This window comes from Equus asinus, chromosome 9 (assembly GCF_041296235.1).
Source record: "Equus asinus isolate D_3611 breed Donkey chromosome 9, EquAss-T2T_v2, whole genome shotgun sequence".
NCBI lineage: Eukaryota > Metazoa > Chordata > Mammalia > Perissodactyla > Equidae > Equus > Equus asinus.
Genome location: NC_091798.1, coordinates 95424897 through 95438006, shown reverse-complemented (window position 1 = coordinate 95438006; position 13110 = coordinate 95424897). Strand labels below are relative to the sequence as shown.

General features: G+C 39.1%; 1 protein-coding gene across 4 annotated transcripts in view; it reads left to right on the top strand.

Moving 5' to 3' along the window:
• The window catches only part of BDP1 (BDP1 general transcription factor IIIB subunit), a 79277-nt gene extending 70531 nt beyond the window's left edge, over window positions 1–8746 (top strand). For 3 of the 4 annotated variants that reach the window (XR_011506075.1, XM_070517972.1, XM_070517971.1), the window contains exons 37-39: window positions 91–358; window positions 1723–1972; window positions 6033–8746. Coding sequence is in view for 2 of the 4 variants with exons in the window: in XM_070517972.1 (XP_070374073.1) it covers window positions 91–358; window positions 1723–1972; window positions 6033–6164 (650 nt within the window). In the remaining 2 variants the exon portion in view is untranslated. Of the gene's footprint in view, window positions 1–90; window positions 359–1722; window positions 1973–6032 lie in introns of those variants that run through there. The other variant, XM_070517973.1, reaches the window with a different exon arrangement.
• The last annotated feature ends 4364 nt before the right edge of the window (window positions 8747–13110 follow it).

Sequence of the window (13110 nt, the reverse complement as noted above, 5' to 3'; positions counted from 1 at the left end):
GAATATCATGAGTTTTTCCTTTAAATATTGCAATTCAATAGGATATTAATCTCAGTATGTGTGCTTACCATTTGTTTTCTGCTTTTGAAGGGGAGCCTTTCAGGGGACAAGGTGTCTTCCCTCCTTCAGGAAGAACACACACAACTCCAGAACCTCAGAAGGAGCAACTTGAATCCGCTTTCCAGAGTCTAGAATCCAGATGCCTTGATAAAGTAACAGATACACATATCGAAAAGAACACACCTCAGATACCTCAGGCTGAGAGGACTGTGTCTGATAAGGACGAAGGAACTTGTGCTGCTCCTAAGTCTGAACAGATGGACAGCATTGCATCATCTTCAAAAGCCCCGCTCTCTAGGTACTATGAGAAATCTTTGAGACGTGTCTCTCTTAGTGGGTAACTGTAGCCTGCAGGGAGCAGATGTGACCCGTGCACAGACGGAGTCCGGTGCTGAGGGTGGTGTGTGAACCTAGCCCTGCCAGTGGTGCAGAGGAGGCAGAGGGCCGCCAGGCCTGTCACAGGACTCTTTCAGACAAGTACACATTCCACATCACAATAGCTTGACTGTAAGTGCGGAAACGTCCACGTTTTGGGTAGAAAATCGTTAGAATTGAGTATTGCACGCTTTCTTTTCCAGATCGTCCGTGGTTAGTATTTTGATCATTATTTATTGCACCATTTAGTAGCTGCCAGTGCAGATGTGGAGGGTCTGAGGCATGGAGCTAACTTCAGAGATAGCTCTGGAAGTTGTTTTATTCAAGTCCCAGTACTGTGTGCATTTTTCTCCCTGTGGCATCCCAAAGAGGCAAACCATGGCACTTCCCTGTAAGAGCACGTGTAGGGTTTAAGCCCACAGGCAGCTTCTGCCGCGTTACTCTCCTCATGCTCTGGAAATGAGCCTTCTGGGTTTCGGATGACTCTTGTCTTGTCAGCAGCATACAGATTGTTAACGTGGTGGCGTGAGTTGACGAGTAGAGGACACGTACTAGCCTCCACCAGGAGAAGGGGGAGGACGCATATAGCTTGAAACGGCATGTTTAGTGAATCTGTTTTTCTTATTTTCTTACAGAGAATAAAGCTCAGTGATACCTTTCCTGGCCCTTAGAGATGTGCTGAAAACAGAATGAGGGAAGCATCAGCGGGGTTTGGGTTAAAAGTGGTTGAGAGGCAGTGTTCTGGAACCAGGAAACTGTTTTTGTAAAAGATCACATAGGATATATTTTAGGTTTTGTGGGCCATGCGGTCTCTATTCTGGTTGCTCAGCTCTGCGTTTGTAGCGCGGAAGCAGCCATTGATGTAAACTGCGCAGCTGTGTCCCAGCACCACTTGTTTATGGAACCAGGTGCTGGGCCCCGTTTGCCCGTGGACCATCGTGTGATCCTGCTCCAGAGCCTTGCTGCTCAGTGTGTGGTCCTGGGGCCAGCAGCATGGACATCATTTGGGAACTCATTAAAATACAGAACTCAGGCCCCAGCCCTACCCACTCCGTCAGAGCTTCATTTCAATAAGCTCCCCAGGTGATGTTTGTGCACTTTCCTGCTCTAGAGTGAGCTGTTTCTTTGTCGCAGACGTGTCATGGCAGAGCGGTCTCACTGCTTAGTGGATGTGCCGACACCACTCGTGTGGTGTCATGCGTGCCATCCAGCTTTCCTGTAAAGGCGCTGGTGTTAAGAATGTGTCCTCCTGGGTGCTCTCGGACACCTTTTTGTTTGTCTTTCTAGACCTGGCAGGAGACCCCTGGGATTTTTGTCCTTAATATGTTCGAAGAATGGCCTGGAGTCTGATGAGCCTTCTCAGGTTCATAGTAAGAAACGCTTAAAACCTCTGATACCTGTGTCAAGACAGAGTTTGAAAAGATCAAATCCACCCAGTGAAGGCCAGAAAAAAATTCAGGAGTCCTCTGCTCTGCTTCCATCTCCAAAGGTTGTGGTTGATACTCAGTCTGAGAACACTGGCGGTTCAGCAGCTCAGGTACGTGGCAACCACTGGGTTTTACTGTTTGTATAGAACGGGTTGGTATCAGACTCAACTAGGAAAAGCGTGGCAGTTGTTTTCACTTGATGTCAGAAGTTACTGCAGAGCAACTCCTGTCCGTCTCCTCCCGTTGTACCCATTGCCCTGGAAGGAGAGGTGTTGAATTAGGAGATGACAGCTCTTCCACACACAGCCAGTGAGCGAGCTGTAAAGGGACGCCTAATTGCCGTTCCTTTACTGCGAAGCCCCCCGGACCCATGGAGACAAAACAAAGCGGGGCTCGCCTTGTATGTGCCTTAGGAGAAGCCCCCTGGCACCCACGAGGATCCAAGGAACAGGAAGACGAGAGTGTGCACGTTTCAGTTCTGTGTTCGAAGCTGTCCACATGGCAAGTACTGGGCTGTGAAAATCTCTGAACCTGGATCACAGGCTTTGGCACAATGTTGGGATGACTTGAGATCTCAGCAGAGGAACGGCTAGTGACCATCTGTGGGCCAGCGTGAGCTCAGAGGAAGGCATGCTTTGTAAAGAACGTCTTCACATTTTTTAAATTTTACGTTATTTCCTAGAGTAATTTTCTGGGACCGGGGTCGTACAAGTCTTTACTACAGTTGCGGGTGACTCTGGGGAGCACTTATCATCCCCGCCGGGGGGCCAGGCCGGGCGCTCACACCCCTGCCAGCGCTAGGAAGCAGCTCTTCTAAGAAATGTTTTTTCTTATTTAATATAATGGTAGGGAGTTGGAAAGGTCATCCATTTGTTTAACTTACATTTCTTTACTTACTAGTGACTTGGTTTTTCCCATATATTTACCAGATTTTCTCTTTCTTTTTTCTTTTTTGTTCCTACCCTTTGCTGATTTATAGCTTTTGGGATCTTAGTGATTTTCTTACCAGTTTGTGTGAGATCTTTGTGTATGTAAAAAGCCATGTACCTTTTAGCTCTTTGCTGCAAGTAGTTTTTTCCAAGTTTATTTACTTTTAAAAATTCTGAATATACATAAGTTTTAAATGTTTAGTCAAATTCATTACTTCTTTCTTTGCTTTTTAAACTTCTTTTATAGGAAGTTTTTCTTGAGGTATAAAATCTTCAGTAATGAGTTTTAAAACTTTAACTCTATTCATGGTTATTGACTTTGATCTATAATGTGAAGCAAGAATCTAAACTAAATGTTACCTCAAATTGCTCTTTTATTTATCTTTTTGAGTAAGTAATATATTCCATGTTTTAAAATTTATAATCTACAAAAACAAACAAGAGTACAGTAAAAAGTTTCCCACATCTGTCCTTTAGCTTCCTAGTTTTCCTTTCCTACAGATACATGGTATTATCAGTTTTGGGTTTACTTTTCCAGAGATATTTGCATATATACAAGTATAAACATTTTTCTTCTTCTTTTTCTTTTGGTCAGGAAGATTTTTGCTGAGCTAGCATCCATTGCCAATCTTCCTCTTTTGAGGAAGATTAACCCTGAGTTAACATCTGTGCCAATCTTCCTCTGTTTTTTGCATGTGGGATGCTTCCACAGCATGGCTGATGAGTGGAGTAGGTCCGTGCCAGGGATCTGAACCTATGAACCCCGGCTGCCAAACTGGAGTGCACAGAACTTTAACCGCTTGGCCACAGGGCCAGCCCCCCATTTTTCTTTGTTTTGCAGAAATAATAGCATACTGTTTTCTTCCTTGCTTTTTTCACCTAACAGTATATCTTGGAGATCTTTGCAGAACCACAGATAAAGATCTTCTTCCTTCTCCATCTTGCTCTCTTCTTAATTTAAACTTTTTATTTTGAGATAATTGTAGATTCACCTGCAGTTGTAAAAAAGCAATACAGAGAGATCCCACGTACCCTTTATCTAGCTTTCCCCGATGGTGACGTCTTGCAAAACTATAGTTCAGTGTCATAAGCAGGATATTGACATTGCAGCAGTCAAGATCTAGAACATTCCATCAACACAGGAAGCCTTTCACTCACAGACCCTCTTCCCTCCCACCCCATGGTGTCCTTGACGTCTGTCAGTCTCTTCTTCATTAAGTTTGTCATTCCAACAATGTTTGCCAGTGGAGTCTTCTGTACAGTGTGTGAATGGAACCCTACACTTGAAATTGGCTTCTTCTCGCCTAGCGTGGCTCCCTACAGAGTCATCCAGATGGTTCTGTGTCAGTAGCTTGTTCCTTTCATTGTGAGTGGTGTTATGTAGTATGGGTGTGCCAGTTTTGTTTATTCATTTACCCACTGAAGGACATCTGGGTTGTTTTCACTTTGGGCTGTTATGAACGAACATTGGTCTTCTGATTTTTGTGTGGACATAAGTTTCCGTCTTTAGGAATAAGTGCCCAAGAGTGCCCTCTGTGTTTTTAATGACTACGTAATACTCCACTGGTTGGACATACTGTAGAGTGCTACTGGTCTCACACTGGTGGGCATTTAGGGTGTTCCTGTTTATTTGCTATTTCAAACAGTGTGGTAATAGCCAACTTATAAAATGGGCCACTTTGCACATTTATCTGTAGGTTAAATTCCTACAAGTAGAATTGCTGGTCAGAAGGAATTATGATTCCGTTGACAGTTCCTGGCTGTCCTCCGCAGGGACTGTGTGGCTGCTGTTCTGATCCGCGGCAGAGTAGGAGAATGCCTTTCCTCACACCCGCACTTGTCAAATGTTTCCACTTGCACATTCTTCATAGATTTAATGAGCACGTTTGAGTGAGGTTGAGCATCTGCTCCTGGATGTGAATCATTTATGCTTTTGCTGTGAAGCATCTGTTCCTATCATTTGACTTTTTAAAAATGAGGTTATTAATCTTTTCCATATTGGTTTGTAGAAGCTCTTACTATATTAAAGAAAACCCTTCGTGATATAGATTGCAAATATCTTTTTTTCTCTATCATTTGTCTTTTGATTTTGCATATGGTGGTTCTTGCAATGCAGACATTTTTTATATTTACATAGATGAAGTTCTCCATTTTTTCTTTTATGACTTTCATGTTATTTAGACTCCCTGTCCCCCATTCTAGGATTATGAAAGTGGTTTCCCCCGGCGTTTTATAGTAGATATTTTTAAAATGTTTTTACATTGAAATCTTTTTTTTTTTTTTTCTTGTGAGGAAGATTGGCTCTGAGCAAACATCTGTTGCCAATTTTACTCTTTTTGCTTGAGGAAGATTGTCGCTGAGCTAACATCTGTGCCAATCTTCCTCTGTTTTTTGTGGAATGCTGCCACAACATGGCTTGATGAGCAGTGCTAGGTCTGCGCCTGGGATCCAAACCTGCCAACCCTGGGCCACCAAAGTGGAGTGTGTAAACTTAACCACTATGCCACGGGGCCAGTCCCATACGTTTAAATCTTTTGATCCATCTAGAATTTATTTTGGTGAGGTATAGGTCTGAGTGATTTTTCCTGAGATGGTTATACAGTTGTCCAGTGTCATTTATTGAATAATCCAACTTTTCTCATTTGTTTGGGAAATGTAATTTTTATCAGATACTAAGTTTCCATCCATGTGTGTTGGGGATGTTTCTAATCTCCTGTTTCGTTGGTGTATCTGTCTGTTCCTGTGCCAATACCATGCTGTCTTAAGTTTTTATAGGCTTAACTCTGCTGGTGTTTGATAGGATTGCTTTGATTGGGTATGTTTCCTTTGAGTACTGTTCTGTGTCGTGGGTCAGTCTGTTCTTATGCTGGTTATTAACATGTTTTCATTATAGACTTAATGTCATGTTTTTCTATATTATTAAAATTTTTTCATGGAAATTAGGGTGAAGTAATGGATCATGTATACACTGTAACTTAGTTCTGTCTAGAGTTGACTATTTGTTGATTCCAATTTTATTATAACTAATGCTATAAAGTTTATCTTATTCATAAAACTCTTACTATGTTTAGAATTATTTCCTTAATATAACAGCATAGAAATGAAAATATTGGGTCAGTGAGTTTGAACATATTTAAAGTTATTGGTATTTATTGCTATATTGATTTTCAAATATCAATTTATACTACCACTATCAATCTATAAATGTTATATCACATACTTATTTTTATTACCTTCTTAGGTTTCTTGTGATCACCCGTTGCCCAAAGAAGAAGGTAAAAGTGTCCGAAACCGAGCGCCTGAAGGGGAGCCAACCACAGTCTCTGAGTATTTCTTTAGTGATATCTTTATCGAAGTGGATGAAACAGAATAAAAGTTTTTTTTTTAAGTCTAGGATTTCCAAAGTCAGTTATATCAACAAAGCAGTATATACAACAAAGAACCCCGGCTCTTTTTCTCTAGATTGATTTTGAATATTTAATAAGCTTGACTTGAAGTTTTATCATCAGTGGAAAACATTGCTGAGATTCCTTTCATTCTGATTTATTCCGCATTCTGGAGACACCAAGCAGGTAAACGTGCTTTCTCAGACAGAAACAGCAGCTCTTGTTTACATGCTGGCTCTGCCGTGTCCAGCACATGTGGACATTTTGAAATATTGTGGATAACGTCTCTGTGTGAATGAATACCCATCGCAGTGCTGACGTGTTTGGAGGTGGAGTGTCCGGGACATTTAGCCAACTTCATCTGTGCAGGTTTTTCTGTTTGTTTGGGTTGGTTTTGGGTGATGAAGGCCTTCTCCATAGCCTCTCGGTGCATGAAAGCAGATTGTGAAGCTCCATGTCTGTACGGTAAATGGTGACACCTTCTCCAGTATCAGCTGTCTGACTGACTGAAAATAGGTATTTTTCTAATTCGTGTTGATGGAACATTAGTCCTAATTTGAAGAACTAGTATTTAAATTTATTATTTATAAAGACAAAACATCAAAAAGCTTATTTATTTTTAAATTTTTATTTAAAAGAATATTCAGTTTTAATTATTTTCACCCCTCAGATTATGGGTAAAGAAGGCATTAACAAATTTATGTTTGTCTCCTTTCCCTCTTTAATTTTAAAGATATTTAAAGTGATATAACTAAAAGTGTTTGGATAGTGTATATGCTTTGAATACATTTTTTTCTCATTCTTTAGTATATTGATTTTGTACTGTGAAGTTTTTGTTTTTGTTTCTTGCATAATCTCAGGATTTGTATGGGAAAAACCCTTTAACTTCATTTATGAGGCAGATTTCCATACAAAACTCAATCTCCTGTACACACACATACAGTTGCGCGCACACATTCCTCTTTTTAAAAAACAATTTCTTGATAGTTGTTTCCCCCATTAACTTCTGCTTAAGGAACGCTTAGGCCTTTAAGCTTAGAACATAATTGTGATGTTAAAAACAGAAAATAAGATAGCAATAAGACTTTAAGTCAGTGATCATCATCAACATGAATTTGAGTTATTTTTAATTTCAAGATTTTGTGATTTACTAGGTGATTCTGTTATCCACCCAAGCAAATCTTTACTTGTTCAAATTAAACTTCTCAAAGAGCAGGTTTATTCTTTTATTGGAAACCCTCCTGGGTTGATAATACATTAGATCAGGAGTCAGAAACATTTTATGCAAAATATTTTTGAGTGTGTGGGCCAGAAGGCCTCTGTGGCAACTACCCAGTTGTGCCATTTCAGTGTGGAAACAGGCACACGTAGTTCAATGGTAGACGTGGCTAGATTGGGCTTTTAGTCTGATCCCTACGTTGGACAGTAATGTTCTTACCTTCAGGTGCTGACATCTTTATCTGTGAGATATTTGTCATTGAAGTTATGCGTTGTGCCTAAGAAAACTGTTGATTGCGTTATGAAATGATCACTATTTTAATTGGGAAGATATTTTAAAAGTCTAGATAATTGTATTTGTATGTTGAAAAAATTGGTGGCCGGTTTTCAAGTTCATTGGTAAAACAGGATGTGACTCGGCAAGTCTAACAGTAATCCTACTTTATTAAAACAGTTGACATTATAGCCTTTCTCACTCATTGCCCTACAGTGAAACTTACAGTGTAACTTTTTGTCATAAAGGAGGATCTGTGAATCTGAGTGGAAATTCTCTGTAGGTATGCATTTATTTATTTTGTGTGATTAATGTGTCACAAAAATCATGGTAGTAAATCACATTGCTATTTTAATGCCCTGTTTTTATAAATTTTTTAAAATCCCATATTCTAAAAAGGTTTCTTTCACTTAATTAATGTTAGTTTGGATGTTAGGCTACCACAGTCAAACTATTATTTTATCCCTTGTATAATACTTATTTTTTAACTTTGTTAACATCCGTCTCTTGCACATCTACAACAAATTAACTTTATGGAAGGTGTAACTTCTTACTGTATAAAGAATCATGTTATCTTTGGGCAGTCGTTGCATTCGAGAATCAAGTCAGCCAGATAAATTATCTTACTGTTGTATCCTTAAAACTAACCTTGGAAAAAGAGAAACTTAATCACTGTATTTACCTTACAAGGTGGAGAGACCTGTTCACACCTGTGTTTAATCTGATTCATGTAAAGATGATGTTGTGACGAATTTGCAGTATATAAATCTTTAAGGAGATATGATTAAAGGTCTTTATTTTTTCTTGGCTTTTCCTCCTGAACACTTACATCTTAGCAAGTCATCAACATAATGGTTTAAAAGCCTAATTGTTGGTAAATGATTGAGGCACAGATAGAACTATGAATATCCACTGTTTACCACCATGTTATTTGAAATAGAAGTGACCATGTATACTCTCTTGCTTGAAGAAGTCTGACGAAAAAGCAGTATCTGTCATTTGTAAATTTTCTTGTTCTAAAGAAAGCAGTTATGTTCTATAGATATAAATTATGTAAATAAAAGTTATTTTATACTATTTGTTGTGCTGTTTCTTTTCAAATGAACTTAATAAAGACATTGGTGTTTAGCTAACCGAAACTAGTCAGTTTTTCAACTACAGCTTATACTTTGTCTCTTCCATAAAAATACAACTGGAGGAATTACCCTTTTCCTACATGCATGCTGTGAAGAATATTTTCTGATCTTGCAGAAATAAAGAAGAGACTTCCTCCCACATTTGGGATGTCAAGAGTTGCTTGCTTTTTTGTTTTTTGCTCCTTCTATAATGAACTTTTAGATGTAAGAACTCAATCTCTTCTCCTCCTTTCCCCCCACGTTTTCTGTGTAGAGGAAGACACATGGGAAACTTCAGTCCTGGACATAATGCAAACCTGCGCTTCTCAAGTGGGCACTGGCAAAGTCTCAATTGGCCCAAAAATTTAGCTGAGAGAAATATTAACTTTCCTAAAGTGTAGTCTAGCCATTTCTCCAGACAGACAAAATTTTTGTCTTGGATTTTGTCAGATCCTCCAAGAGCTATGCACGTGGGCTACGTTGTTTTGTCTGCTCACGTTCAGGCACATTATGTGAAGCAGTCCAAAAGCCTAAAGAAATGATTTTTACTGTAACGATGTAGACTGCATTATATCATCCAATGTCCTATTTACAGGTATCTCTAGGAGATATTTCTCTTTGGCTTCAGTGCCAGGAGTAATTCGGCTTCTGGTCCCCTGGTCTGACTTTTTTATGTGGGCTGTGTGAATCCTTGTGTTGTTTTCTTTTGCAATGGAAAGCTAAATTTGAGGCTAACCTGTAGCAAGGTAAAATACTTCGTATCACACACTTTGTGTACTAAACTCACTCTGACTTTATCTTTTAACCCTCATTTCCCCCTGCCCACATTTCTTAAAACCTGTCACTTTTTCAAAACAACAAGCTACCAAGCTACCATTTATTCTCCTGGCACTGTACTAACCTCTTAATATGCATTGTTTCATGCTTTAAAAAATTATTACACATGGCTTAAAAAGTGAAATAGTGCTAGATGGTTTCAAATGAGCTGTTTCTTCTGGTACCTATTTCTAAGTATAATTATTCTGTTATCTCTTGTTTACAAATGTTAGACATTGTCAACTGACTTTTTGTTACAGTACATAGGAATTTTAGCTGTCTTAGAACTCTCCTCCCCACTTCCCTCCTGCTTTCTCCGAATATGTTAATCACAATTTAGGGTTTATCCATGTTTAGTATTTTCGTTGTAATTATTCATTCCTGTACCACGTAATGTACTCAGATGACATTTCCTTTCTGGTACAACTTTTTGTTTTTCTTTGAGTTAATAATTGTTTCACTTTTTCATTTCCTTTGGGTTTTGTTTGCTTTTGAACCTGTGACTTAACTTTCCATACCCTCCAGCAAGTCTGTAAAATGCCTCTGCTTCTAGTTTTTCACATGATCAAACTGTCAGATAACCTGTTTACTTCATTTTTTCCTGGAAAACTTTCTGGAGCTCTTTCTTCCTGCTTTAAGCTGGACTCGTGGCTTCATGGGTCTCTGTGTGCAGTACAGCTGTCATCCTAGACTTCCCTGTGCCATGGCTTTGTGAATTCCCTACCCCACTTTCCTGGTTTGCATTCCCTGTTTCTGGAGCCCATGACGTTGTCTTTCTTGGTCTGTTTTGGAGAAGCACATCTTCCTCTGTTTCCTGCAAAACTGAGCATGGATGACGACGTTACTTGAGTCTTTACATGTCTGAAGGTGTCTATTTTACCCTCTCACTTAGTTGGGCTGTGAATAGATTCTTGAATAATTTGAAAATAATTTTCACTTCATTTCGAAGGCGTGCTCCGTTGTCTTCCTGTTTTCAGTATTTAAAAATTTGGTTCCATTGTGGTTTCTTGCCTTGGAATGTGGCCTATTTCCGAGTTTTCTGACACTGGGCGCTCTGCACCGCAATGAGCCTTGCTGTCAGCCTGCCCACTTTCCTGCCTCACATTTTTGCTCCTGGCACTTCATGGGCCTTTTCAATATGGACACTCCTCTCCTTCCCTCTGGGAAGTGTGCTCAGATTATTGCTTTGACAGTTCCCTCCCTTCGTTCCCACTGTTCTCGTATCCAGAATTCCTAGTAATCCGGTTTTCTGCCTCTTTCACTGGTTCCCTAAGTTACTTTCTCTCCTGTTTTCCATTTCTTCCTTCCTCCCCTCTGTCCCTTCTTTTCTTCATTTTTATGGTTGTTTTGTTCCTTTTGGGAGGGAGATTTTCTCAATTTTGACTTCTATTGGGGAAAAATTCAAGTGTCTATTTCTTCAGAGAAGTGACTTTGTTCATCACAAAATCGGTAGAGAGAAGGCCAAGATAGTCTTGATGCTTCTGACGAACAGATCTGCAGAATCAAGTCACAGAGTGTGAGTCATCAGGTAAACCACCGTCCTTTGACTTAGTTCATAACTTTGAGTCAACACGGTTTTCTACAATTAACATTTTTAAGGCATAAATTACATTTGAGAAAATACACAAATCTCAAGTGCTCAGCATGAGTATTGGCAGTCTACACCTGACAAAATGAATATACAGCGTTTCTGTCACCCCAGGGAGTTTCCTAAGCCCCTCACTCCCACCCACAGGGAGAATATGATAATTTTCTATCTGTTTTTTCCTACTGCATGGATTCCAAATTTTGGCTATTTTGAATAAAGCTACTATAAATATTCTTAAATCTTTTTGTAGACATGTTCTTACTTCTCTTGTCTAACTACCTAGGAGTGGTACATCTTTCGTTAGATTTATTTCGGAGTACTTGATGTTCTTTGATGCCATTATAAATGGTGTTTTTAAAATGCTTACTTTCCAATTGTTTATTGTTGGGACTTAGAAAAACAATGTTTTTGTGTTACAATTAAGATCTTCACAAAGGTATTTTCTATAACCTCCATTCACATAGTCCTAAGGTTTCAAACCAGCCCTTGGAGCTATTAAAGCAACCTTTTCAGTATTAAGAGAACACTACTTGTCCTTAGCAAACAGACTTAGAAACTCAATTATAATGAGAAGATACACAGGATAAGTATAAACAAGTAACTTAAATAAGTATAATATTAAGTATAAACTTAACGCCAGCTGGGAAATACTTGCTAACCTCTCATTTGTCTAATAAATGTAATGGCTAGCACACTATCTTGTGTCCTTAGAACATCTGTTTTCCCATCCTTTTAATAATTTCTCATAAAATGGTTAATTAAAGCTTGTAACCTCTGGTTTCGGTTACATTTTCTAACCAAGGTTTAAATTGGAAATGAGGCTTAAAATTTTATTTCCACATTTCCTTCCCTGCTACGGATTCTTTAAATTCTTGATATTTTTATTTCCAAAAGCTTTTCTTTTTATTTTTTCATAATCCTTTTCTTGTTCCACGGATGCAATATTTTTTCATTTCTCTAGGGATGTTATAGTTTCTTCTGTTCCTTGTACTGCTGGTTTCTTCTGAGGTTTTTTCGGTTTCCTCTCGGTGGTGGCAGGTATCTTTTTTTCATGTTGAAAGCTTTCCTCAAATGCCTGTTGATCCTTGGCTATCCACGCATATGTTAAAGTTTCTCAAAAGCTGATGGGGAGCTTGTACAAGCTTACTGGGGTGTAGATAGGACATGCCAATTATTTTCCAAGGAGCTTTTTCATTGGGAAACCTCAAATGTCACTCTGTAGATCTTCTCTGTGAAGAAGTAAGGTTTCTCTAGCCTCCTTCCTGTATAAGCCTGGTAGCCAACATTTTAGAACTAGGTGGGAAAAGGGAACTGGGAGAGGGGGTCTCTTTCATTTGGCCTCCGGACTTTCACTAAATCTGTCTTCTTTCAGTCTGGCACTTCACTCCTGCCTGGTGTCCCTAAATTTGAAACATCTCAGATTCAGTTTCTCCAGAGCATATATATCTCCTATCTCCTAGGCAAAGTAGGGGTGGAAACCTGGGATTCTAACTACTTCTTACACAGATTTTCAAGTAGTTCCGCTGTTTCTTGATCTCTACCGCCTCTCCCCATCCCCACTGATACCTTCCTCTGTACCTGGTACCCCCAATTCCTGCGCCTTACATGGATTTCTGGGAGGCAAGGTGATGTTACTTGTTTGTATCTTCCGTTGCAAGCACTTAGATTTCAGCCTCCTTTATTCTGCTAAATTTATTATCCCTATTGTCTTCATATATCTCCTAGCTTAATTGATGGTGGTATATGAATTCTGTGTTCCTTTGTTGCTTTGGGATCATTTTTGAGAGAAGGAGGTAAAAACATCTTTATTTCCATTATAAAAGCTGAAGTATTCCCTTAAAAATTAAAATTAATAAAGAAAAATGTAAAATAAAAAGCAAATCTGAATACTATGAACAACTGTACACCAACAAATTGGATAT